We start from the raw sequence: 25,316 nt of genomic DNA on the forward strand, positions 1-25,316 counted from the left end.
ATCTCTGTGGTCTTCTTCAATCTAAATTATTCCATGCCCTTATGACATGTGACCATCGTGGTTTTTCCTACTTTTTCCAAAGAACTTTGAGAGTACATAATCTTTGTTTTTACAACATTTTTATCACTGTGCACGTTACCAAGTATTTACCTACTGTGTTAAGGAAGGCAAATTCCAAAGGAAGAATGTGGGGCTGAAAGTAGTCTGTGTGAGCCTTAGTCTCTGCAGTCCTTCCTTCCAGAGTTTAGACCTAGACTCGGGGAAAACTCTTTATCCCTTTTATAGAACATTCTAATTGTTACTAGGCAAAATGTGATTCTGAGTAAGGTTTGTCATCTTAGTTTTCAGGTTCGTGCTTAGGAGGTAATTTTCAGCTGAGAATGTTGAGTGCTTGGGAAATGGGCCTAACACATTGCTTAAAACTCCTTAAAAAGCCAAGATCAGCATCACCCTCAGGTTAAATATGGGTTTGTTAAACCTTGTGACTGAAGAGATGGGCTTCAGAATTAAATTTTGAGCCTTTTTCCTGATGTAGTTATTCTCACAGTTGAAGAAACATTTACTGGGGAAATGGGGAGGAAAGAGAAGAAAGAAAATACATAAGGCTTGCTATGGCAGACTATTAATTCAGATGGGGAAAGTGAGAGTCTGGTTAAACCAGTCTGAAATTCAGAAGGCCCTTGGAGAGGGTGCTGATGTTATGGAAATTTGGATTTGAAGACTTTTCTGATGAGTCATGTGCTCTGAAATTAGTTGAGAATGTTGCCCCTCCAGCAGTAAGACTGTGCTTGTGAATACCCATATTTCAGAAAGTATATGGCTGAAAGTCTTCTAGGACTCAGAGGCTTGTGGCTTCTCAGGTTAGACCTAAAGCTTATTATGTGGGTTCTTTGATTGCTTTATATTAGCAGTCTCACTGCTAGTTGTGCTTAATCTTAATCACCTACATTTGATTCAGTTACAGGCATCCAGTAGCTGTGTGCTGTAGCAGAAAACTCACACAAACTGACACAGTTTATTATACTTTGGTAAAAAATTGTAGGTAAACAACTATAGGTAAATTTTCATTCCTTGACAATTGCAGGACTGTGAATATAATGGTATTAGGAGGGAAGAATGTAGGTAGATAGATAGGTCAGTAGTACAGCAACAGCCACAAACATCAATTATTCTATAGTGACAAAACTATAATTTTTGCAAATAATATACTTAGTCAAGTAGTAGGGAGGCTCTTATCTGGGTGAATGGAAGAAGTGGGTCTTATGTAGCGTGGCTAGTAGTATGTGTGGCATTAATATCATAACACTGCTTTCCTTCATGTTTTCAGTAAATCCACAAGGAATGATGGGGCCAGGTGTTTGCATTTGCCAATACTGGCAATTTAGAAGAGAAAAAACATGGTAGGAATAATGCTTAGGTCTTCAGCAGTGACAGCAGAGGCTTTGTCAGAGCAGTTAAAGGGCCTTAGAAAGGAATCTGATCGTGCCTGCTGTTCTCCAGAGGTTTGTAGCTTTAGAACTCTTTGCAAACTCAACTTAAAGCTTCTCTTCAGTAGCTGCATTGCTCTGAAAGATTGTCCTTAGCGTGGTCATATATGGTCATATGCATGTTTGTACTGCTTCTTGTCTTCCTTTTCACCGTGTTTCTGTCTTTTAGACTGTGATGTACTGTGGCTGATGTGCTGTGGGTGGTACATCCTGGGAGCGTGTTCAGCCATGCTCCAGCTTACATATGCTGATATGGAAGGTGGACAGAGGGTCTGCAGGATTGCGTATTCACAGAGGTTGCTAAGATAAGCATGAGGTTCGGGTTTTCAAGATTTTTTATGTAGATCTTGAGACGGTGTGTTTTTTCTAAAAGCTGGGATTTTGAGCATGTAATCACATGGACTTTGAAGTTAAGTTACTACAGGTTTCTACAATTCCTGTGGCTAAAATATCATCCTGATAGGAAATGACCTTCTTCATGAGACAGAATATGTCTACAGATCTTACTCTATACATTTCTTACTGTTTTAGGTACTGTGAGGATTTCCTTAAAAATGTTGGTCAAAACAATAGAAATAGTTGAAAAAGCGTTTAAAATCACTTTCATGTACATTACATGTAAAACCATGTGGCTGTGATTAAACAAGCTCATTGTGTGCAAAAGCTAGGGGATGACTGTTGCTGAGCATAACTTGCTTTAAACAGATTTTTCAGAAGGATTATCAGTCATCACGATCAGACTGTAAAAACAGAAAATATGAGCTGCAGCAGAGATCTGAAAAACAGACAGAAAAATGATCCTGGATTCCATCAAAACCCAAAAGATTATACAACTTCATGTTACAGCTTTGGGGGAGAATGATAAAATTGAAGTTGATGAACGGCTTCTGTTAATAATTTTGTATTTGGCTTGTGTTTTAGTTTTCCGGATACTTTATTGTAAAACTTTTTTATTGCTCATTCTTGATATGGATTTTGTTTGTTTTTACAGAGACAGACTGCATATTTATAGTGCAGTAACTCTCCACATTCTGTCTGGATAGCTGTTGAAGAAGGAGCATGGAAAAAGCATGGCTATGTAGACAAGCCAGTGTTGCATTATTTGAATGTTTGTCTGAATCTAATGTGGCTCTTCTGGCTGATATGACAGTTCTGTTTTCCTCAAGCAAACCTGCCTTTTCCATATATGAGTGTGTGTGTTTGTGTGTGGGTGTGTTTATCTATATCTATCTATATCTATATCTTGGGACAAGACTGGGGAATTTCTGCAACTATTGCTCCTCTCTTCATTAAAAAAAAAAAAAATCAGGTTGTGGATTTACTTCATATGAAGCCCTGTGCACCCTATTTTTTTTGTTTGCTTCAAAGAATAATTGCAGAAGCATCTTAATGCTGTTGCCCTACTTTATGATGTGAGCCCAAGCCACTCCTGTGTTGTACAAATGTAGACAAGATAACAGTGTAGTAAAACATGTAACAATCTCATGGACATGGTGTTATGTGTAAGGTGTGAAACAGTCCTTTAAATCCTTCAGGTTTTTGTGTCCATGCAATGCTCTCTCCTCTCTTTGTAGTGTAGGAGATCTGTCATATCCTCCTTTGCTTCATATCTTTTGTTTTGCTTTTTCTTACGTCAGAGCAGCAAATGCTTCAAGAATCAAATGGTAATTCAGCTTTGCTTATATCTAGGGTACATACAGCTACAAGCTGCATGCTAGACCAATTTGAATTACTGATTCAAAGCTAATTTTTAGAGTTGTATAAATTAAACAGGTCAACAAAGACACGACATTTGGATTCTCTGCTATTGTTATATTTTGCATCAGCATAAATCCTCAATTTCAATGGAAGTTTTAATATATGTCATAAAACTGGTGGAGGGTTAGATATTACAGATTGAGTATTGGATGATGACAGTCAAAAATGGTCTTTTCCTGCTGTGAGCTCAGGAACACTGTAAAAATATTGAATTATTCTTGTTTGGTTACTGTTGCTCTGGTAGTGTCTTGAGATCCTAGCTATGTGAAGTCATAGGCAGATTTCTTATGTATTTCAACAAGGTTAGGATGTCATTCAGTCTGTTAGGTAGTCTTGGGTCTCGTGCTGGTTCCTACCTGGCCCAAAAATGTCAAAAATGTTTTCTGTGAATTATGCCTTTATTACACGAGCGAGGCAAAACAGCTCTCAGCAGCTAGAAGTGTTTTAGTTCAAAGCCGTGACAATCAATTTTTGCTAATAAGCTGCCATCCTGGGAAACCCCTAAAGCCTTCCAGAATGTGCTTTCTGCAAAGATGACACTCTTGTTTATCTAAGCCATGTTAAGGTGATATTTTTTTGTTGTTATTGTCTTAATGTCCCCGAACATTTGCTTTTATCAGCTGGATTTTAAAATGTCTGTGTTCTAAATTTCTAAATGATACGAGTAACATGCCTGAAGTAGAATGAACTTTGGAAGTTCACATATGGACGGAGAGATTTTTTCCACCTAATTTCTTTTATTATAATAGAATGTTGTGAACCATACGATAGGTTAATTAAGTTAATCAAGATATTAAGAAGATGTATAGTTTTCTTATTAGTGATATTCCAACTCTGAATGGCAGCATAATGGGGAAGATGTCTCTTCTAGTTCAGAAGAAATACTTTTTAGAAAACTTTTAGAAATGCCTTAACACAGGAAAGGAATGCTTTCTGTGGCCAGTAAATTTCAGGAGATGACATTTTCATTCTGAAAAAAAAGACTATTCATGAAAGCCCATCTACCTAATTTCAGTAATAGTAAAAAAATTTCAGTAACCTTTACATATCTATATGCTTTAGCAGTTAAGACAGGAGTTATAAGAAGGGTTATGTAGATCTGTTGAGAACTTGCTTTCTTCCTTAGTTCTGCAACTCCCTTTCCTGGGGTTGGAAATGTGCTTTTCTGTGATCTGACTTGCTGCTTTGTATGACATAAGGCTGTGAGAGTAAGAGGCCTATGCCTAATAAAGCTCCACTCAGAATACACTCTGATAGCTGTTGGCTGCATTTTGGAGAAAACCTATTAAGTTCTTTCATCTACTCAGCAGTATTCATTGATCCAGAAAAAAACCCTTCCTCCCATGTTCAGATGTGAAAAGAAGCGACTGAGTGTGCACGCTTCCATTGACACACAGTCACTGGAGACTGAACTGCCAGGCTGAGGTCTTCATTTTCTCTGCCACAGGTCAGAGTTTCAGCAGCTGCCAAGGCAAATTTGAGCTTGCTGTGAATATTGGTGTTTGTGATTCATTAGCTTTAAAGTGTCTTGGATGGAAAGGGGTAAGAGCAGCCAGTTTCTAAAGTGGTGTAAAAGCTCCTGCATTCCTGTGCTGGACAGTTTGTACTGCTGCTGTAATTGAAATATCAGTATTCAATCTGTAGTGTATTTCTGAGCTGTTTCACACAAAGAGTTGTACACCTGAAATCTATACAACAGTATCTACAAATAATGTATTCAGATTGCAGTTGTGTTGTTGTGGAAGCACAGGCATAAGAATCTTGTCAATGAGGGGTTTTTCCTGACTTTGCCGGAGTTGGTTTGTGACATTGGACAGCTTGTCTGACCCTGCCTTCCCAGAAATGCATAGGAACCTTGTTCCCATGTTATTTTCATCCTTTTGGAGAATATGATCTTTAGTGTCTTTTCCTTCAGTTTGCCTGGCTTCAAAATAGGGATATTTCTGTAGGAAGTATGCCATTCTTACACACCCATGAGGATTTTTTGAGACATCTGAATGACAGGTGCTATGCAAAATCAAATCAGTATTATATATACCATGAGTGGAAAGAGCCCTGTGAATGTTGGTACCTGAGCAGTCATTAATCCTGGAAGACATGCACCAAAAGATATTAGAAATCAAAATACTAAAACTGCAAATAAAATAACAATTGAAATTGGAAACATTTCTAACAGTGAAAAAAATGAATTTAAGTATCTTCTAAGAGCCAAGTTGTCTCTATTAAAATCAAGAGTATCTTTCTGAAATAAGTAATTCATGGAGGAGTTATAGATTTGATACATAAATCAGAACTGAATTTCCTTGCTTATGTATGCAGAAGAAAATTATCTTTTCTGGCCTAAAATATCCCTGCATATACATATTTTTTTTGGCTGAACAGTCAGTCATAAGTTTGTGGCTAAACAGTGCTTTTCTCTGGACGGATTTAAATTCCATCAAACATATCATTATGAACTGTTTAATGTAAGCTTGTTATATAGACAAACATAATGGCTCAGCTGTTTACTCTAGGCAGCTCTCTCCAACTGTACGGATAAACACATGTTGGAGATACTGCAGTTCTCCAGCATGCACCTCCTTGGATAAAGTTTATTCTGCACATGCTCAATATAGTGAATGAAACAAATGTGTCTAAGTAGAAGCAAAATTCTGCAGACACTTCATGCCTCTAATGCATTTTTTTTGTGTTTGACAGAAGTAGGATTGGTGTTGGTAAGCCTGTCAAACAAAATTCAGTACCTTTGGTGATGCCTGAGTTAATACGGCATGGGACATGATGTCTATTGGATCTGTGATTCAGATATTTCCATGTAGGGTGGGATAATTGACATAAACCCTGTAAGTACAGGGGCAGCTGTCATGCCGCGAGTTGTAAGGAGCAAAGTTTATTGTACAATGTGGCATACAAGCAGTTTGGTAATATTCTTCATCATTTGAACAAAGACTTGAATTGTGTCATGACATACATGGCTAAATAATTTCAGCATTTTCAGAACTGTTTCTCAGTTGAAATAACAGACTTTCTTTTGTCTTCCTTTGCAGTTTATAGGAAAATCAATGTGAATTGCATATGTGATCTAACTTAGGAGCTAGTGGTGGAGGTTTTTTCAGCCTACATTATTCCATAGTTCTGTGATTTAAAAAGATGTGATTTTGGTTCATATGCATGTAAGAATGAGTCTGAACACTTTGGGGCTAGGTAGTTGGACAGAGATGAATAGATAGATAGAGGAGAGAGAGAGAGTGAGAGTGAGAGTGAGAGTTTGAGCCATTCTAGATGTGAAGCAGTCTGTAGACACCTTTACTGACTGTGGAGGTGAGGTTTACATTCTGTCTAACACGTCTGTGAAGGTTGTGGCTTCTGCCCTGTTAAACTCCCTTCCTGAATTTGTGGTTATGCATTGGCTCAGCAGTTCATCAGGAAAGCTTGAGCCTTACTTCTTGGAATTGAAGGAAAAATAGCTGAAAGTTTGGCATTCCTTTTTTTTTTTGTCTTAAAATATCTTGTTTGTGGAATATAATTTTTTTCATTGCCAGTGTTGCTTAATATTGCAAGAAGTTAATCAGGGCTACCTTTCCAATATATTTTTGACAGATGGAGCATTATGTGTGACCTTGGTATTAATTCTGTGCCCTGGCTTGACTTCTGACTATCTGGAGACATCTGCCAGTAAGAGGCAACAATTAATTGCTTGTGTTGTTTAGAAAATGGTACTGGTCAGAAAAACAGTTGGTTGCTAGTGCTGGAGCCATTGTATGACTAATTGCCAGGTTAACTTTGAACGAAATAAATCTGTGATTAAATATTTAAGGATATATTTTATCATCATGGCTTTTAGTGACAGAGCTTTTGGGTGGCAAGGTCCTGTATTTCCATGAGATAGTGGGGACAAGTCTGACTGGGAAGATGGAGACATCCTCTCTACTAGGGGGCTAAATGAGAAGTTTGCCCTGGAGGGGAGGGAGACACATGCAGGACAGTCAGCAAGGATGTTCTTCCTTTCCCTGGGATAATTGCCCTTTTTGCTAGCTAGCACCTTTGCTATCTCTGTTGCTGGAAGGAGACACAAAAGGAAGAATTGTCGCTGTAAAACGGCCTTTTCTCTTTCTTATTGGCAGCTCCTGTTGGTTGAGTCTCAGTTACTCTTGTCCATTCTTAAGCTGAAATGTGGGATTTGGAGATTCTGGGCAAGGAACTGATGAGGATAGATCATTAGGATATTATGACATCAGTGTTTTGTTCTTGGTGAGGTGTTGGACTGCCCCACTGGTAGACCTGAGAGAAAGAAGGTTAGACATGCCAGTTTTTCCCAAACAGAAATAAAATAGATGACAATGTGGTCTGGCTAACTGTGAATGAAATGTGATTTTTAAACATACTTAATCCCTCTAGTACGTCATGCAAATGCTATCTCAAATAAACAGTGTAAGGAGGGAATCTATGTTTCATAAGCAAAATAATGCTTTGGCTATTTTAACAAAGAAGGTAAAAATTACCATGCACACTATTGGTGAAGAAATTGGTTTAACTTGTTTACAGGATAACTAACAAAATGAAAAAGTTTGCACTAGCACCTACTGAGAGTACTTTGGAAAATTACTGTGTTCCTTGTGTATTTGCAAGGTTAGAACAAAATGTGGGTAAGATTTCTCACTTTGTTTGCATGTCAAAGCAACCTATGGTGTGGTGGCCTCAAAGAGTCATTGAGAGTTTGACTGTTAATTTCAGTGGAATGGGAATTTCATGTGCATAATTTGATAACATGAATATCTTTTATTGTTTGTTCTAAAATTAATGGTTTTAATGTTTGTTCTAAAATTCTCATTTGCTAGCCAAAACTCTTGCACTTCAACAAATCCTTTGTATTTCCAGAGTCTAGAACTGGGCTCAAAGTCTGATTTTCATTATTTAATATGAGTAAACCTTGTTATTGCCCAGATTCAGAACTTAATATGATTGTGCAGTTCTTTCTGACTTACTCTTTTTTACAAGAAAAATGTTTTTTTGAGAAGGATTGATGGAATATTATGTGAAACATTCAGAATTATCCCCATTTTTAAATATGGTTGTCTTGGTTAATAATGGAGTACAGAGGTGTTAGTCTGCAAAATCTGTGTTGCATAAAGAAAGGTTTTGTGATATATTTATCTTTAAATGGTATTTTACAATTCTGCACAGAATGGATCATTATTCTTTGTGTGTGTGTGTATCCTGTTCTTTCATGTTAGTGTAGAGCCTGAACAGATCACAGAACTCATGTCCCAGTTATACCAACAATCAGCCTAGAATTTAGATGTATGTAAGAAGTTTCAGATTTTCAAATAAGCAGTTAAAAATATGAATGTCACTGTTGCTATATATTTCCCCCAATCTCATTTAACAGTCAAGCAACCAGTTTTTGGTGAAGTTTTCACAAAAACATCAGATGCAGTTTCATAAAAGACCTAAACTATTGAATTCTGGCAAAATTGCAAAGAAGAATTTACAAAAAAACCCCACCAAGTAACTGGGTAACTTGACATCTTAAATGGATTTTGGAAGAGGAAACTACTTCCTTGGAATGGTACAGAATACAGTGTATCACAGGAGAGAAGAGAGGCTGGGCCATTTAGAATAGTCATCTTAAGAATTCTTGTGGTAGGTGACAGAATCACCTGGAGCTGCTGGACTAGGTTCTGTCAAGCCATCATGATTCATTCTTGTATTCAGTTTTGTGCACTATAAATTGCAGACTCAGATCATCTTTTAAAGCAAAATATTTGGAAATAATTTAGATCTACAGCTATCTAGTTAGTTCTAAATTTCATCTTTCCTGCAAACCAACGGTGTCAGTGCAGAGTGAGGGTCAAGGAAAATACTGAAGAAGCTCAGTATCTTTGGTGGATAATCTTGAAAAATATCAGTAGGGAAAATGTAAGAATTACCAAAGAATGACAGATTTTCAAAACCATTTCTTCATTATAATGCTTATGGAAAGAGAGGTGAGTCATACTCTGGAACCATTTTTTTTTTTTCAGTGAGCTATGGGAGGTTTCATTATGCTCAGTTTGACTTTAACTGCAAAAGCCCTTCATCTGGAGTATATCTGCCTGTAGTGATCATTAGCAATGATTACATTTTAAATTGAGATGCTAATGGCAGAGGAAGTGGGAGATTTTACAGAAAGGACATCAAGCAGCCTTAGTATGCAGACATGAAAGTTTTTCATAGTGATTAAAAATATACATTAATGGTCTACTTTAATGCAAGTTTCCTGAAAATCTAAGGATTTATATTACACATGATTTAAATATTTTTGACAGTTGTATGCTCTAGTCCATCATTTGTCTGTTAGTGAATGACAAGTCTTTGCAGTCAGAAATATTTTGACTCAATACACTACCCCAAAATCTAATGGAAATTATTTGTTGTCAAATCATTACAAAATAGTAAGTGATCTGCAGTGGACCTTTCATAAAGATCTTCCCCTAGAACTGTGCATCTCATGTTCCAGTTAATCATATGTTCATTAGAAATTGGGCTCTGTCAGCCACACACACAGAGTTATGCTAAAAGATAACCCTGCTTGGATGAATGTGGAGAAAAAGAAGCACTGGCTCTCAAAATGCAAGGACAGACATGAGGACTAATTTTCTCTTCTACTTTCCATAGGATGCAGCTTCCTCGGACAAACGGCAATCCTTGGTACCAGTGCCTGGAGGGCAGGGCTTTTGGTTTTCATGAGAGCCCTTCAGCTAATAACGAGCTGTTCAACACAAAGCTGATTGTGTCTGCACATTGCAGAGTCAGAGATTTTGTTAACTGCTTAACCAGCACCGTGCCACCTGGGGAAAACAGCACCTCTGCAAAAAGAAAGAAAAAAAGGTGATGTTGCACCCAAGGCAGCAGGATGTGCTTCTCTGCTTTCATGGCCCAAGCAAGCACCATTGCACAGTGCTTTTGTTTTGGATTTTGTTGAGTTCAGTTTACTGCACTTGTTTGTGTGGTGTTAGTATGCCCAGTGGCTGCAATTCTGGCTGATCATAAAAGTGGAAGAGATTCATTATGGTCTGCACAAAAGTTCCTGAGTATCTGTTCAAAGCTGGACGGCAGAGAATATCCAGTGATGTAAAAGTGCTGTTAATGTTGTAAAAAGCAAATACTTAATAATACATGCTGGATTTATCTGTGAATCCCGTTGTTTTGTCTGAAAGTAATAATTTAGTCACTTTTTATTTGCTGAAAGCTTCACATATACTGAATATTAATACATCTGTACTAATATACAGGTATATTATCCATTAGTACATGTATATTGAACAAAAAATAACTTCTACTTCTAAATTTCTACTTCTGTAAAACCTATACACTGTGCACTTACATCCTGCATTAATGAGCTTAACAAGTTCAACTTCTTGACCAAAAATCTGTCCAGTGCTGTGCTGAGTAAAACTCCTGCAGCCTTGGAACAAATGAGTGACTTATAAAATAAAAGACGAAGAGTATAGAGTGATAAGGAAATCAGTGAGAATCTAAAGTGAGTTAGTATTTTCATACAATCCTTAGTCTCCCTGTAATGTAGTCTTGTTTTATGTGGTTGCATATTTTTTTTCATGCGGTCTGCTTTATGCTGAACACACGTAGTGGACTTCAGTCCTTGCTGTGTCATAAGGTTGCTTTGGATAAGCCTTTATTGTCACTCTGGAACAGTTTTTGAAGGAAGATGAAGCAATGGTAGGCATTATCTATGAATGTCAGAATATCATTCTGAAAGTCAACATCTTCCAGTGACTTTGATAAAACATGAGTTTTCCTGGTTCCTCTAGGGAAGTGAGGAAATAACCAACTGTGTTTCTCGGATGTGAACACGTATGGTAACATACTGACAAGTTATCCACCACAGAGAGACAAGGCTTTGTTTCAAGAAAACACTGGGAGCAAGCCAAAATAAGGCTTTTAGAGTGCAGAAGCATATGACAGACCTAGATTAAAAAGATATTCAGAGAAAATATTTTTCTCTGGTCATACCATACTTAACTGCAGTCAGCTTGCTGAGCATGAAAATACACTGCTGAATGCACCTTTCAATTAATTTTAATATGAACAACTCCTCCGGATAATTGATGCACTGTAATAGAAAATTAAAATCTAGGGGAAGTTCAGGGAAGTGAAGGTAATATTACATTTGGTGGAAGCATTTTCACAGATGTGCCTGCAGGAAAGAAGAGGCAACATCTGTGTTCTGTACTGTCACCAGTTAGGTGAGGCAAAGGCAATTTTTAAATTGAATTTACTAGGAACATAAGAAGTATATACAGGCAAGGAGAATCAGCACACTAAAGGTATAACAGGGGCAGGCACTGATCTCTTCTTTCTCGTGCCCAGTGACAGGACCTGAGGGAATGTCCTGAAGTTGTGTCAGGGGAGGTTTAGGTTGGATATCAGGAAAAGGTTCTTCACCCAGAGGATGACTGGGGATTATAACAGGCTGCCTGGGGAAGTGATCACAACACCAGCTTGAGAGAGTTTGAGAAGCGTATGGGCAATGCTCTCAGGCACAGGTTGTGACTGTTGGGGATGGTGCTGTGCAGGGCCAGGAGCTGGGCTCAAAGATCCTTGTAGGTCCCTTCCAACTCGGAGTATTCTATGATTCTGTGGTTCTCTTTTGAGATGTGGATTACTGTGTTTTATTTTTATAGTCTGTGATACTGAAAGGAACTCATAGGTGCTGTTTTTATGTTGATGCTAAAAGCTTAAGAGCTGAACTATTTTCATAAACTAAAAATGGAAGAAATTTTACACAGCAGGACTACTTATAAAAATAATTTCTCCACTTTTTGTCCACGTGTCTCCTGTTAATTCCTTATGGTTAGTCAAAGTGTCAATCCTACAAATAAACTAAAATACAAGCTTAGAAAATCATACAGTTTACATGTTTCTTTGATAAGCAAAACATATGAAATTGCACATATGATTAGATCTGCCAGTCTCTGTGGAATGATAATTTTTCCCTAACTGCCAAGCAGCAACGAAAAGCTATGGTACTCTGGCCTCAGCTCTGCAAATTTTTGCCAGTTTTAGCAGCCATTTGTCACATGAAAAATCACACTGATTTTAATGGAGGGAATCCCAAGATTTAGATGCATTAAAGGCATTTTATTTCTGAACAAATTCTTCATCCAGTTTGTAAGATTATAATGTTATTTTGCACACATACAAGATACAATAACTCTGATGTATTTGCTGTGAAATTGTTGTGATTCTGAAATTAAGAAGAAAGTGCAGATAAGCAGATGTTTACAAATCAGGCTGTCTGTAGATGTTTATGCTAAATTTATAAACGTAAAGCATACTTCGATCACTATAGAAATAACAATTTAAGATCCCATAATTCCTGTGGGTAAATTAAAATGGAACTTTTACTTCTTAAGGTTTTAAAAAGATCAGTGTTTTCAAATTCCACAATAATGATGATCATATTGTTTAATAAGCCAATTTAATGCTGAAACGTGAATGCTTCAGAATGAAAAACAAGATCTGACCCCTTAAAATTTAAGAACACCTCCAAATACTCCTAAGCCTATAAATAATAAACCATAGCAGCAATCATCTTGAAAAGCAACAAGGCACACATCAAGAATTACTGAGAATAAAAAAAAAATAGTTCTGAATTCCATATAACATTCTGATCCCATTTAAACTGAAGGCAACCTCGTGTTGCTTGAACTTAAGATTTAACCTTTTGTCTTTTTGCATGCTCTCGAAGCACATATAGGAATTCAGATGTCTAATTGATAAAACAAATTACTTGAAAATTATGCAGAGCATGGGGAAATTAAGGTGAAGAATAGGCAGAAAACCTGGAGAAGAAAGTTAACACTAGAATTGATGGCTTCCATACCTCTTCCTTTCCAACCTTTTTTCTCAACTAAAGATTGGTTCATGTAACACTCCTATAACTAGGTAACTAAACGAAGTATGGGCTTATCTTAATTTTTATGGCATGCTTTTACTTACAAAAACTGTACCACTTTATTTACTTTACCACTCTCTTTCTGCTGGGAGTGATAAGACGGATTACTTTTGTATTTTATTTCAAAATTCTCAGCAGTCTTCCAGGAACAGTGAGATAAGACTGAATGTGAAGTAAGTTTTTTCTTGATGGCAAGCTGGTAGTATGGGTCACGTAAAGAAAGTCTGTTACTTAGAAAATGTTCATTTGACTGTAGTATTGCAAGCAATCTACACATCAGCATTAAGCAAAGTTATGGGATGTTATGAGCAGCCGTTCCATCCAGCAGCTCCAGAACCTGACAGATTTCCTGGCTGCTGGATCTCGGCCTGAGGTGCTCTAAAACCTAGAGGTGTCCTTCCCAGATGATGGACATGGCAGCTGCTTTCCTCTTTAGGAGTTCGACCAGTAGCAAGGCTAAACAGGTACCCCAGACACTCACAACACACACTGGCATACCTCGTGGACACCCCTCCGTTTCTTAATGGCACATCAGTTAACATCTGGAGGTTTTTGGCATTGTCTTTATCCGTTGTCTAACAGTTTGTGCTTTTGTTTTTCACTTCCCCTCTCAGATTGCTATACCCTTGAAGATGTCCTTGACTGAATAAAGTCAATGAAGTTGATACTTTCCACATGCCATGCACAAACAGGCTGTGGTGTTGGTGACAGTGACAGCTTGGGCAGCTTTGTAAACCTACAGAAAGGCTGGGCAAGCATCTGGCTAGTTAGACAGTGTTCATGATCTCTGACCCCAGTTTAGTAGCAGGTTTTGCAGTGGTGGTGTAAGATGCTGTTCCTGCAGCTGTCCATCCCTGTGCTTGCCAAAGGCTTCTCTCCATTTCGGAACCGCAGGTGTGAACACATGACGACTCCTCGGTTGCTACAGGTCATATTTTAGCATATAAACATAAATCACTAATAAAGATTAACAAAGCGTTTGCATGTTGCATTGCAATTTGCAGTAACTTTGGCCCTGGTACGTCTGGTTCTGCTGTTCCACAAAGGCACTGCAAGACTGAACTGAGAAGTTTTGGGCTTGGATGCAGCAGGGCATAGTGCACTTCCCATGGTGTCAACACTTAACCCTGATGAGCTGGAGCTGGAACATCTTAATTGATATGAGCTCCAGTCACTGTTTTAATAGCTTTGTAAACATAACTTTTCTGTATGTTTCTTAATCATTATTAATGTTCTATCTTGCTAAATTTTGGTGAGGGTTTTTTTTAATGTTTGTGTTCTGTTTCCTGGATTTTCAGTTGCCTATTCTCAGAGTTCAGTGTGAGAAACATTGCACTAGATTGAAGAGCTGGTTGGTGCCAGCTCCTAGAATTTTTGGCATAACAGATCTTTATCTCAGATCTTACAATCCTTCCAGTAAAACTGAAATCCAGAATTGTTTCCCAAATAGGAAAAAAGTGAGAAAGATTGAGGAAAATGAAGAAAGCATGTAGTGCAGATAGGATGTAGAAGAGCTAGAGGCACACAAAGACCCTAGTCAGTGCACAGAGAGTTTGTGGGACTTGAAGTAGTGTTTGACTTGTTCTCAAGCCTCCTCAAGGATTTTATAATCTGCAGTGTACTGTGTGTTGGAAATTGCATTTTTTTAAGAGATGCTAAGACCCAACTCTTTCATGTGTACCAACAGTAAATAAAATCTTACTCAAATGAGTAGCTCCAGTCTATTCCACTTGAACTGTTTGTAATAGAAGTAATGCATCTTGGCATCTGTAAGTGCCCCAGAACAATTTCTGTGAGCTTCTGTAATACTCCTACATTGAACAGACTGTAGTTCACAGCAGGATTTCTCCTGCAGCGTGGTGATATCCCAGATGAGTCACAGCAACAGCATCTAGTCCAGCCAGTAAAATACTGATTATGGCAAGAATGGCTGCAACTACAGGCAGCAAATCTCTGTCCTATGTCCAAAAACATGTCTGCATTTCAGCTCGAGGTTGATGCTATGTCTGTTTTAATTCCTTTATTACAGGGGGAAGATTTTTTAGCCTGTCTTCCTTTGTTGGGCAGGGGTTCTTTTTACCCAGCTCAGCAGATATCCTGAGAGAATGTAGATCACAGGTCTGTAATGCAGCTGTGAATTTTTATGACAGCACAGCAACAGATGTTCTGTATTTGAATTCAGTATTTGAATTCATTTTCAGATGCTACTATTTTGATAAACAGTATTCAGGGATTTTTTACTTTGTTGCCTAAGTGTTTTCTAATTTGGCATTATGGCATGGAATGTTGAATTCTGAGACTAGAGAAAATGATAAGTTATGATGGGTTTATCATCAACACAGATGAATTGAATAAGTGAACAGTATGAACATTTGTGCAAAAGTAACTGTATATTTCAAAAATTCAATGAGCCCCAGGAAAACAAATGTTTTCAGTGACAGACGTCTCGTTTATTTCTAGGTTTTAGAGCTAATCCAGGGTTATTGTATGGGTGCTTTCTTCCTATGAGTAGAAGCTTCATACTGGACTTTGTTTCTTCTGATTTCTTTTTTTATTTTTTTCTGATCAGGTATACTTACTGTTGCACTGCAGAGTTCTTACTTAATTTCGCATAGCACTTCCCACGGTTACATGTGAAGGAAACAGCTTCTGAGTGAAGGAAATCAGCTATCTTGAGAACTGCTGAAGGTTTCCTAGCGGGGAATGTAGGGAGTGCAGGATTCAGTCGAAGTCAGCGTGAAAGACCTGGACTCATCTGTGGAAGATCTGTTTCATAGCTTAAGTGTGCTTTTCCAGACATCTGGCTGATAAAATAAGAGTTAGACATGGAAATTTAAGGAGTTACTTGATGGAGACATAATGGTGATGGGAGAGAGATTTGATCACTCCCAGTTCTGCCTTCTGGAGCTGATGTGGGACTTGCCATTGACTTCCAGTAGCAGTCCATTATGGCCATAAGAGATTTGGAGATCTGACATTACTGTGAGATGAGGAAACTGGGTTTGGCCTTGAGAAGTTAAGAAGTTTGCAATGTCTGGACACCTCTATGAAATTGTTCTGACATGCTGTAAAGAAATTTCAAGTATGTGGTTTTTTATTTTGGTTTCTTTCCCTGCCCACGCCATAATTTTCCCTCACAAGTTTATCTTCTAAAACTAATTATTTTCAGCTTTAAAAGATGGTTCATTTGACTGCTGAATTTCTAATTGTGGCTTTTGGCCTGTGATCTTTGGAATTCATGGAAAGTTAATGGGGCTGGGTCTGTGAAAAACTTCTAAGACATTTATGGAAGATGAGGAACAAACTTTGTATAAATTTGACAGGAGGTTGCATTAAAAAGTTTTAGATGTCTACAAACATCAGAAGTTGGAAAATCCCTGATGTAGGATATGAATATCTGACTAGGTGAGCTATGGCTGCTAAGGCTTGCTCTCTTCTTTGCTTTTAGTCTTTCCTAGGCATTTTGACTGGAAACTGGAATTTGGTATTTGCCTTTTGACAGGTGGCATCATGCAGTACTCATGAAGTCTTTTCCCAGGAGACATAAACATTTTATTTTTCATTGTCACTTTTAAGGCGGGCTGTTAGGACAGTGCAGATAGTTCTGAAGTGCTTTTAGCTTCCATATGTATTATTAATGTATTAAAGAGTAGTAAGGGTGACAGTGTACCATAAAAATCACTGCCTAATGTGAGTTTCAAATGCTAGACTTCTGAGTGCCCCCGAATATGTTAACACATTTATCTCTATTTTCTATATTGCTGTATAATAAATCTCTTACAAATAACAGTCTAAATGACCACATTAAAAAGAGAACCTGCTGTACAAAAATATTGGCAGATACACAAAGTTAAGAAAAAATAAAACGTCTCCTTTTGCTAGCTGCTCCCAATTGTTCCTGCAACAAGTAAAACAAGGAGTAGAAAATAGTTGAAAGTTTGATTTTATTTTAACTAGCTATGTTTAAATTCTAAGCATGGATTCAAAGCTTCATCAAGGTGTTGGCCTTGCTGTATGTTGGAAGATTCATGTGTATGCCTGAGGATGCAGTGTAACCAACTTCCTCTCCTGATGATGTATTTGTAACAATATGTGAGGTGGGGGGATGAGGGAAACATGGGAGTTGTGGGATCGTGAGTTTAGCCATGGCCTTTCACCTGTGATGAGCAATGGCATCTGTTGCCACCATCTGTTCTGTTTCTCTGCTTATCTTCCCATGTGTGATACCAGGCAGGGAGCCCTAAAAAGGGGAAAAAGGGGTCACTTCAATGAAAGTAAAATGAATGCTGCTCAGAAGTCCCCAGGCAACAGTTGGAAGGATGTGTGGTCTTTTGCCTGGCAGAGAGGAAGATGCAACAGGATAGTAAAAATGTTAGTAATATCCTTCAAGAAAGTTTTCCTAACTGAGCTTCTATCCAGGATAAGTACTATGTTGTCTGACAAATACTGTAGTGAAAATAAAGTTCAGAAAGTCCATCACCTTTAGAGAATATCCATTTGGTGGAGCTTCCTGATTTAAAATAGCTTTGCAGCTACTGTTTAAAAATCCGTTCTTCATAAAACCAGCAAGCAGGAATATGTAGAAGTTTTGGCAACCAAGAGTAGATTTCAGTGAGAGAACAATGGGATACATTAAGGGAAAATAACTGGTCGCTGCAATAAACATCTTCAGCTTTTCTAATAAATCTACTTGATTTGGGCAGCAGCTTTTTAGCTCTTGGCAGGCTTGTAGGATGTTCTGTAGCAAAGACAAGAATTTGGAAAACCTCAGGGGGCAAGCCTGGCTGCAGTCTGTGACAGCTGGTAATGTATGAATCTAAAAATGGGGTGAGTATTGTTTAAAAGTTTTTTACGAGCAGCATAATTTGTAGAGATCAGAATCGCATTTTATAAATAGATTTTTTAAAAATCAGATGTGTTTTCAGTTCTAGATGAAGTGTGTCTTTCTTTTGACAGAAGTTATGTGATTTATGACTCATTCTGTACCTGAAATATTTTGGTTAAAGTAACCAGTTTTACGTGTGAAACATTTCATTCCTACTCATATTATTGACAATAGTATGAAAGAAGAGTAGCTGTAAAGTTTCTTTTCATCATGTTTTTATTTAATCATTGTGGGAAATTAGAAATAGGATGGAGCCAAAATCAGGATATACTACATGTATATCAGAACAGCAGTTGTGCTAATTAAAACTGTTTGTAGAATATGCAGTAGAGATTAAAAAGCTCACGATCCCTCTATGGGAATTCATACCACATTCAGCAGGCAGGTTTGGCTAAAGTAATAAAAATTGAAAACAAAAGTTGAAACAACCAAAATATTTTTTGAGTGTTTGGAAAGTGAAACTTTTTTTTCCCTCGCAAAAGGGTGTATTTAGTCAAAATTTGCTCTGAAAAGTAACTTTTTAAACTGGTAATGACACACAGAAAAAAAAGTTGTTTAACCCAGAACTAGTTTTGCTTGCTTAAGATATTGCTAAGAAAGATAAAAGCTATTTATATTCACATCTAAACAATTCTCCATATTGTTCCATTTTTACAATTGCTCCTGGGGTACCAGGCCTGGGCAACTAAAAATTCAGAATGCTGAGTTGGTGCACAGGTTGCTGGAAATATTTCCTCTAGAAATAATATTTTATTTTGGAAAGCTAGCACTGTTAGAGAAATTTTCTTCTTGCATGCTACATTTTCTATGTGGTGTTCCTCACATTTGAGTAGCTTCCAAAATATGGCAGTGTGTGTGAAAGGAGTGTGTCAGAATATCCACACAATAATCCTTTAGTTGACAAGTGTCCTTGTGTAAGTCTGTGCAAATTTTGTAATTCATGCCAGTAATTAGGATTTCATGCAGTGCAGTCACAGCCACCTTGATTTTTGTGGCTCAGCCATCATACCTAATTTATTGTTTTTCAGTCATATACCAGAATTTGAGATTACATTCCATATTTGTGGAATAGAAAAATGTTTTGACAATGATGTGAGAAGTCTTGGAAAGCTGAAACAATTAGGAATGGAGAGATCTACCTTTGCTCCATACTGAGAGGACACATCTGTAAATTTATGTTCCTGAAATTCAGGATCTCCTCACCAGTGTAGTTATTTGGTATTCGTAATATTTCTTGTGAGGGAAGCAACTTAATAGCACAGATTCATGAATTCACGGAATATTCTAAGTTGGAAGGGACCCACAAGGATCATCGAGTCAAACTCTTTTAAGTCAATGGTCCTTATCCTTTAATATAATTTTGTATTCCTTGCATGTCTAAAACTTCCACATAAGCCAATCATAGTTTTATATGAAGTTTAAAGAAGTAGGAGCAGAATTATAAATATAGGTGATATTTTTTTCTAATTTAGTTTAAATAAATTATGCTAAATGTAAACCCAAAAGACATTTCCAGAAAGAATTTTACTTGCCTTACAAATGCAAAGTTTTTGTTGAGAATTGGGCACCAATAAGAGTAGCATTTGCTTAGCCATAAATCTTTGAAAAATCTTCTGATACACAGCAGGTAATTTCAGAGACAAAGAAAAGAGAAAAGGAGAGAGAAAAATTGTCTCTATTTCTCCGCCTTCTATTTGGAGATAATTAAGTTCAGAGGTTCTGAAGGAACATTGACTGTGTTCCAGGATGGCCTCCACACCAGAAAATGAAATTAATCAGTCATTGCCATATTAAGTGAAAATGAATTAGTTGCAGACAAAACACTGTACTTTCATTAGTCATGTCAGGATGCAAATGTGAAGATATATATCTTAGCATAAATGTTCACAGATAAACAATATAATTAAATTCACTATTGAAACAAACTAATTAAATTCACTGCTGTTATGCAACAGATATTCTCTTAACTATATGATATTTGGCTTACAAGAGTAAGCAGTAGGTTCTTTATCTGTGTTTTGTCTTTGATGATAGGAGAATTTAATTTTTTTTAATCTGGGGTGCCTGGATTCAGGCAGTGACTCAGGAAGACATCTGTGTTTATGCTTAGCACAAACAGTCCATCTAAATCTCACTGGCTGCAAGTTTTTCTTTTGTTTTAATAATGTTTCCCTGAGGAGTACAGTATGCAATCTGATCTCACAGTTTTAGAACTGTCCCTCGAGATGGTTCCAATAAGACCACTTTTGTCCAATGACTAGAAGTGAAACAAAAAGTTTTGCTTTACATATATTCAAGGAATTTTGCAAATTAGTGTCAAAGCAACCTTCACTGAGCATTTGCTTTAATTTCTGAAATGTATCAAGTAACAGAAAACACTTAAAAATCACCTGTTAACTAAAAATTATTCAGAATTGAGAATAATTGAATTGAGAGAATGCAAAGTAGGTGAGTGGAGGTGATGTACACCACCTGTTGGGTAAGAGTTGTGGACTCCTGCACAGCTTGGAAAAGAGCAGTGGATCACAGTGTGTCTGCCCCACAGAGAGCACAGTCTGACATATACAACTTTAGATATCCTTCAGTCACATAATTGGTTGGGTTGGAAAAGACCTTTAAGATCATCCAATCAAGAGTCCAGCTGTTAATCTGAGTCTGCCAAGTCCACCACTAAACCATGTCCTTAACTGCCACATCTTCACATCTTTTAAATACCTCCAGTGTTTACTGTGTAATGCTCTGCCACTTCCCTGAGTAGTCTTGTTCTAATGTCTGACAACCCTCTTGGTGAAGAAGTTTTTCCTAACATCCAATGTAAACCTTTCCTGGTGCAGTTTAAGGCCTTTTCCTTTCATTCTGCCACTTGTTATATGGGAGAAGTGGCCGACCCCCAGCACACTACAACCTCCTTTCAAGGCAGTTGTAGAGAATGATAAGGTCACCCTGAGACTCCTTTTCTCCAGGCTAAAATCCTCAACTCCATAACCTGCTCTACATAGGACTGAACTTGCACTCTTCAGGACTCCATTTATGCTGTTTGACAGCAGCTGAGAGTAGAAGGCTCTGAGAAACAGGATTTAGAATGGCAGTAAGAGATTTTCATAAGAATGGGATTAATCACTAGATTTTATATTTGCTTTAAGAACAGCTTTAAAGAGAGAATATTTTAAAAATAATAAAAGAAAACATTTTCACTCAACTGGGGAAGCCTTATGAGGAGTGGCTGAGGTCACTTTGTTCAGCCTGGAGGAGACTGAGGGGAGACCTCGTTGTAAGCTTCAAAATCCTCATGTGAGGGGAAGCAGAAGGGCAGGCACCAATCTTTCCATTCTCATGACCAGTGACAGGACCCAAGGGAATGTACTGAAGTTGTGCCAGAGGGGTTTTAGGTTGGGTATTAGGAAAAGGTTCTTCACCCAGAGGGTGGTTGGGCACTGGAACAGGCTCCCCAGGAAAGAGGTCACTGCACCAGCCTGACAGACATCATAAGGAGTTTGGACAATGCTCTCAGGCACATGGTGATACTCCTGGGGAATCTTGTGCAGGGCCAGGAGCTGGACTCGGTGATTCTTGTCAGTGATTTTTGGGTCTCTTCCAAATCAGGATGTGCTGTGATTCGCTATTTGTAGAAGTTATTCTGAATACTGACATGATACAAAGCATAGGTTTCTTTTAAATTTTGTATAGAGAAAGAACAAAATGCTTTCTGAGTGGCTGAATATTAAATGTGATATGTGAAGTTATTCCTATGAAGATTACCGTTTAGAGGGGCCAGCCTCAGTGTTTCAGGATGGCAGACTGTTTAGGCAAAAAAATATTACATAATTTGTTTACACTATTAATATGTTTATCTTCCGTTTGTGTGAGCAAATCAGTCTTGAATGCATGGTTATATCCAGTAATGTAGTACTTCTGTAATCATTTGATGATCATTTGATGCTAAGTCCATAAATTGCATTGCACTTCTGACAAGAGAGAGCTTTTGAATAAACTATTGCTACTGCCTATATATGATAGCTATACATTGTAATAAATACTGTTTTCTATGTACATTTATGATATATTATTATTTTTCACTTTCCACTGTAATTTTCTATAGGAAACTTCTTCAGAAGTTCACAGGTGGGCTGTGAACTACAAGGAAGCATTTTTTCAAAGAGCAAAATTGATAGTAATTTTGCTAACACCTTATGTATTAATAGGCTTGTTTTTCATACACACAAACACATCCCCCTGCTGTATAAAGCCTACTGTAATTTAAAGGACGAACTACTGAATTTACACATAATTTAATATATTTTAAATCTGCTTTTTATATACTACTCAGGACCCCAAGCAGACTGGACTGCTGCAATAAAGACTGAAAAATGCAAAGATTTTGTCCCAAAATAATGACAGGGTGATTCCTATAAACACATTAGGGAAGTGAACAGTAATCACAGTATTCAATGACCTCTCTATTCTTGTTTGATATGGTTTTTCTTCTTTTTGCATTGACAAAGACTGTTAGGCAATAAAGCCCTATTGATCTACAGACAGCAGAGGTGGGAAATCATCATTAAAAGCTTGTCTGAAAATCTAAACCCAAGTCTTTATAAGGCTAAGATATGGGGGGAGTAAGGCAGAAACAAGGAAGGAAGAGCTGCCCTAGGGAAACAGTTATAACTTAATTTCTTGGTGATTAGTGAATAGGAATTTGAAGACTGTGTTGTAGGGTCGGAGAAAAAGAGCCATGGCCCAGTTAGGAGATTGACTCTGGGAAGATCTAATGCTCAGATGCTTAAAGAGGAACTTTTTTGTAATTGTAGGTTCAGACTCTAAGGGTGAACTCTCAAAACCTCCTAAGTAATTTGGGAACTCAGTTTCTATTTCAAATGAAGATTCCCAGGTAATTTCTGTAAAAGATTTTGAATCACTTTTCAAAGTTTTGCCCTCTGCTTTTTTATGCATTAATTGTTCTGTAAAGAGGAAATGTACATTTGACTTGAAGAAGTGGGTAAATCCTACTGGTGATAATCTGATGATGATGTCATTATTGTGGCTATATTCCTGAACATGACTTTGTTGTGATATTGACTAACCGTAGGTTTTGATATGGTGGGATCTGGTTATGATTTTACAGTAAGAAGCATGAGTCAGTACTTTTTAGCTCAGAATAGCATCTCTTTCTTACCCCTTCCACGAGCCAGTAGAGTTGGCACTGAATGGATTTAATCTACTTACTTTATCCATGAAATAAAGGTTCTTAACAATTGAGCTGTAATGCAACCACATGTGCTGTCAAGAGAAAAGGATAAGAATAAAGATGTCATGAAGAATATATTCCTTTTGCAGCCTACACAAATCTTAATCTGTAAATCCTTCCTCAAAACACAGGTTGGGATCCTGTCTGCCCTCCCTTTGCCTTGTTCTTACTGCCCCTGTTCCTTTTGCAGCAACAGGTTTCTGTGCTAACAGTTTCAGTGAAGTACACGAAGCTGATGTGGGGCATATGGTTAATCAGTGGTAAATCAGGGATGCAAATTGTGAACAGCACTCATTGTGAAGGAATGGGAATGGATAAACATATCTTGCACTGCAGAAAATCAGAGCAGGATTGGATTAATCAGCACAGCATGTATTAGGAGGAGGCCAGGGCAAGCCCTATTCATTTGAATTTCAGCTTGTCACAGCTCTCCAAGCCAGAGTGTCTGTAATTAAATCAAAAAATCAATGTTAATGCTCAGCTGGGTCACACAGCTCAAATCAGAAGATAATCAGGAAGTGCTGGAAAATTGAAGGTTTCATACAAATATTCTGTGGGCTGTACTGCACTTCACTAATGTTCTTCAGTACCATTTTTTCAGAACAAGTGTTACGTGGTGGTGTGATGCTAATTGCTGTTTGACACTTACCAAGGACAGGTGTCACTATGCCTATTTGTGAGTGTAACAACAGCGGAATGGAATGGAATGGAATGGAATGGAATGGAATGGAATGGAATGGAATGGAATGGAATGGAATGGAGAGGAGAGGAGAGGAGAGGAGAGGAGAGGAGAGGAGAGGAGAGGAGAGGAGAGGAGAGGAGAGGAGAGGAGAGGAGAGGAGAGGAGAGGAGAGGAGAGGAGAGGAGAGGAGAGGAGAGGAGAGGAGAGGAGAGGAGAGGAGAGGAGAGGAGAGGAGAGGAGAGGAGAGGAGAGGAGAGGAGAGGAGAGGAGAGGAGAGTGCTGTAGCATGCCTGAATTGTTGCATCATGCATGGATTGCACATTTTCAAGCAAGAAAAAGATGGCACATTGGTATCTCAATTTCTGGCCAACTCTCAGAGCTTTCAGGACTTGTGGCTTTTAGAGTGACATGGATGTCCCAGCAACTCTGAAAGCAGTTTATGTGACACCATGGTCCTACCTTAGGAGTTGGCATGACCTGTATCATACCTCAGATGAAAAGAAAATTAGAATCTTACAGATACCGATCCTCTGTGAGCAGGATCACATGGGGTATTTATGGCACCAGGGGATGATGATGATGATGTCATTAACATCTGTTAATGATTAATGACTTGTTGAAATGAGTCCAGAGGAGGCTGCAAAGATGGTCAGAGGGTTGGAACACCCCACTAAAAAATGCAGGCTGAGAGAAGAGAACGCTCTGGGGAGACCTTATAGCACCTTCAGTACCTAAAGAGAGCCTACAGGAGAGCAGGAGAAGGACTTTTTACAAGGGCATGTAAAGGTATAAGGCAAGGGGAAATTGCTTTAAACTGAAAGAGGATGCGTTTAGATTAGATCTAAGGAAGAAATTATTTATTATGAGGATGGTGAGGCTCTGGAACTTGTTCAGAGAAGTTATAGATTCACCATCCCTAGAAGTGTTCAAAGCTGAGTTGGATGAGGCTTTGAGCACCCTAATCTTCTGGAAGCTGATTCCTGTCCACAGCAGGATGGTTGGAACTAGAATCTCTTGAAGGTCACTTCAACCCAAACTGTTCTCTCAATCTTTGGTTCTGATAAAAATCTCTTTACTCACATTTCTATAACGATTTCAGTATAAGTGAGAATATTTTATCAAGAAAAGTTCTTCATGCAAGGGAGTCTTTTTTGGAAAGACCTATGAGCTGGAGAAGCAGTAATTTCTTCCAGGCTAGTTTAGAGATCTGTCTCATTCCCAAAGGAGACAGACACATCTGGGTTTGTCTTCTAAGGTCCTGGCTCCATATAATGTGCACGCACAAACTTCCTGCAAAATGGGTA

At 38.0% G+C, this 25,316-nt stretch overlaps 1 protein-coding gene and 2 long non-coding RNA genes across 8 annotated transcripts in view; 1 reads left to right on the forward strand and 2 right to left on the reverse strand.

Annotated features, from left to right (window-relative positions):
- The window catches only part of TMEM200A (transmembrane protein 200A), a 52,178-nt gene that overhangs the window by 8,699 nt on the left and 18,163 nt on the right, over positions 1–25,316 (forward strand). For 2 of the 5 annotated variants that reach the window (XM_064413158.1, XM_064413161.1), the window contains one exon: positions 9,900–10,112. The exons of the other annotated variants lie outside the window; for them this stretch is intronic. In XM_064413158.1, the coding sequence (XP_064269228.1) occupies positions 9,901–10,112 (212 nt within the window). In that variant the 5' untranslated portion in view covers position 9,900. The remainder of the gene's footprint in view (positions 1–9,899; positions 10,113–25,316) is intronic. 5 annotated transcript variants of the gene reach the window in all.
- On the reverse strand, positions 17,185–24,014 carry LOC135296621 (uncharacterized). Of its 2 annotated transcripts, none has more exons than XR_010358667.1 (3): positions 23,980–23,999; positions 23,309–23,362; positions 17,185–17,440 (listed from the first exon to the last, which is right to left on the reverse strand). It is a non-coding gene; the product is annotated as an uncharacterized LOC135296621 (long non-coding RNA). The 2 variants fall into 2 exon arrangements; XR_010358668.1 differs by lacking the exon at positions 17,185–17,440 and adding an exon at positions 20,305–20,342 and having other exon boundaries at positions 23,259–23,362; positions 23,980–24,014.
- On the reverse strand, positions 23,687–23,973 carry LOC135296620 (uncharacterized). Its single transcript, XR_010358666.1, has 2 exons — positions 23,875–23,973; positions 23,687–23,775 (listed from the first exon to the last, which is right to left on the reverse strand). It is a non-coding gene; the product is annotated as an uncharacterized LOC135296620 (long non-coding RNA).

The sequence above is a fragment of the Passer domesticus genome, chromosome 3, assembly GCF_036417665.1.
Source record: "Passer domesticus isolate bPasDom1 chromosome 3, bPasDom1.hap1, whole genome shotgun sequence".
Taxonomy (NCBI): Eukaryota; Metazoa; Chordata; class Aves; order Passeriformes; family Passeridae; genus Passer; species Passer domesticus.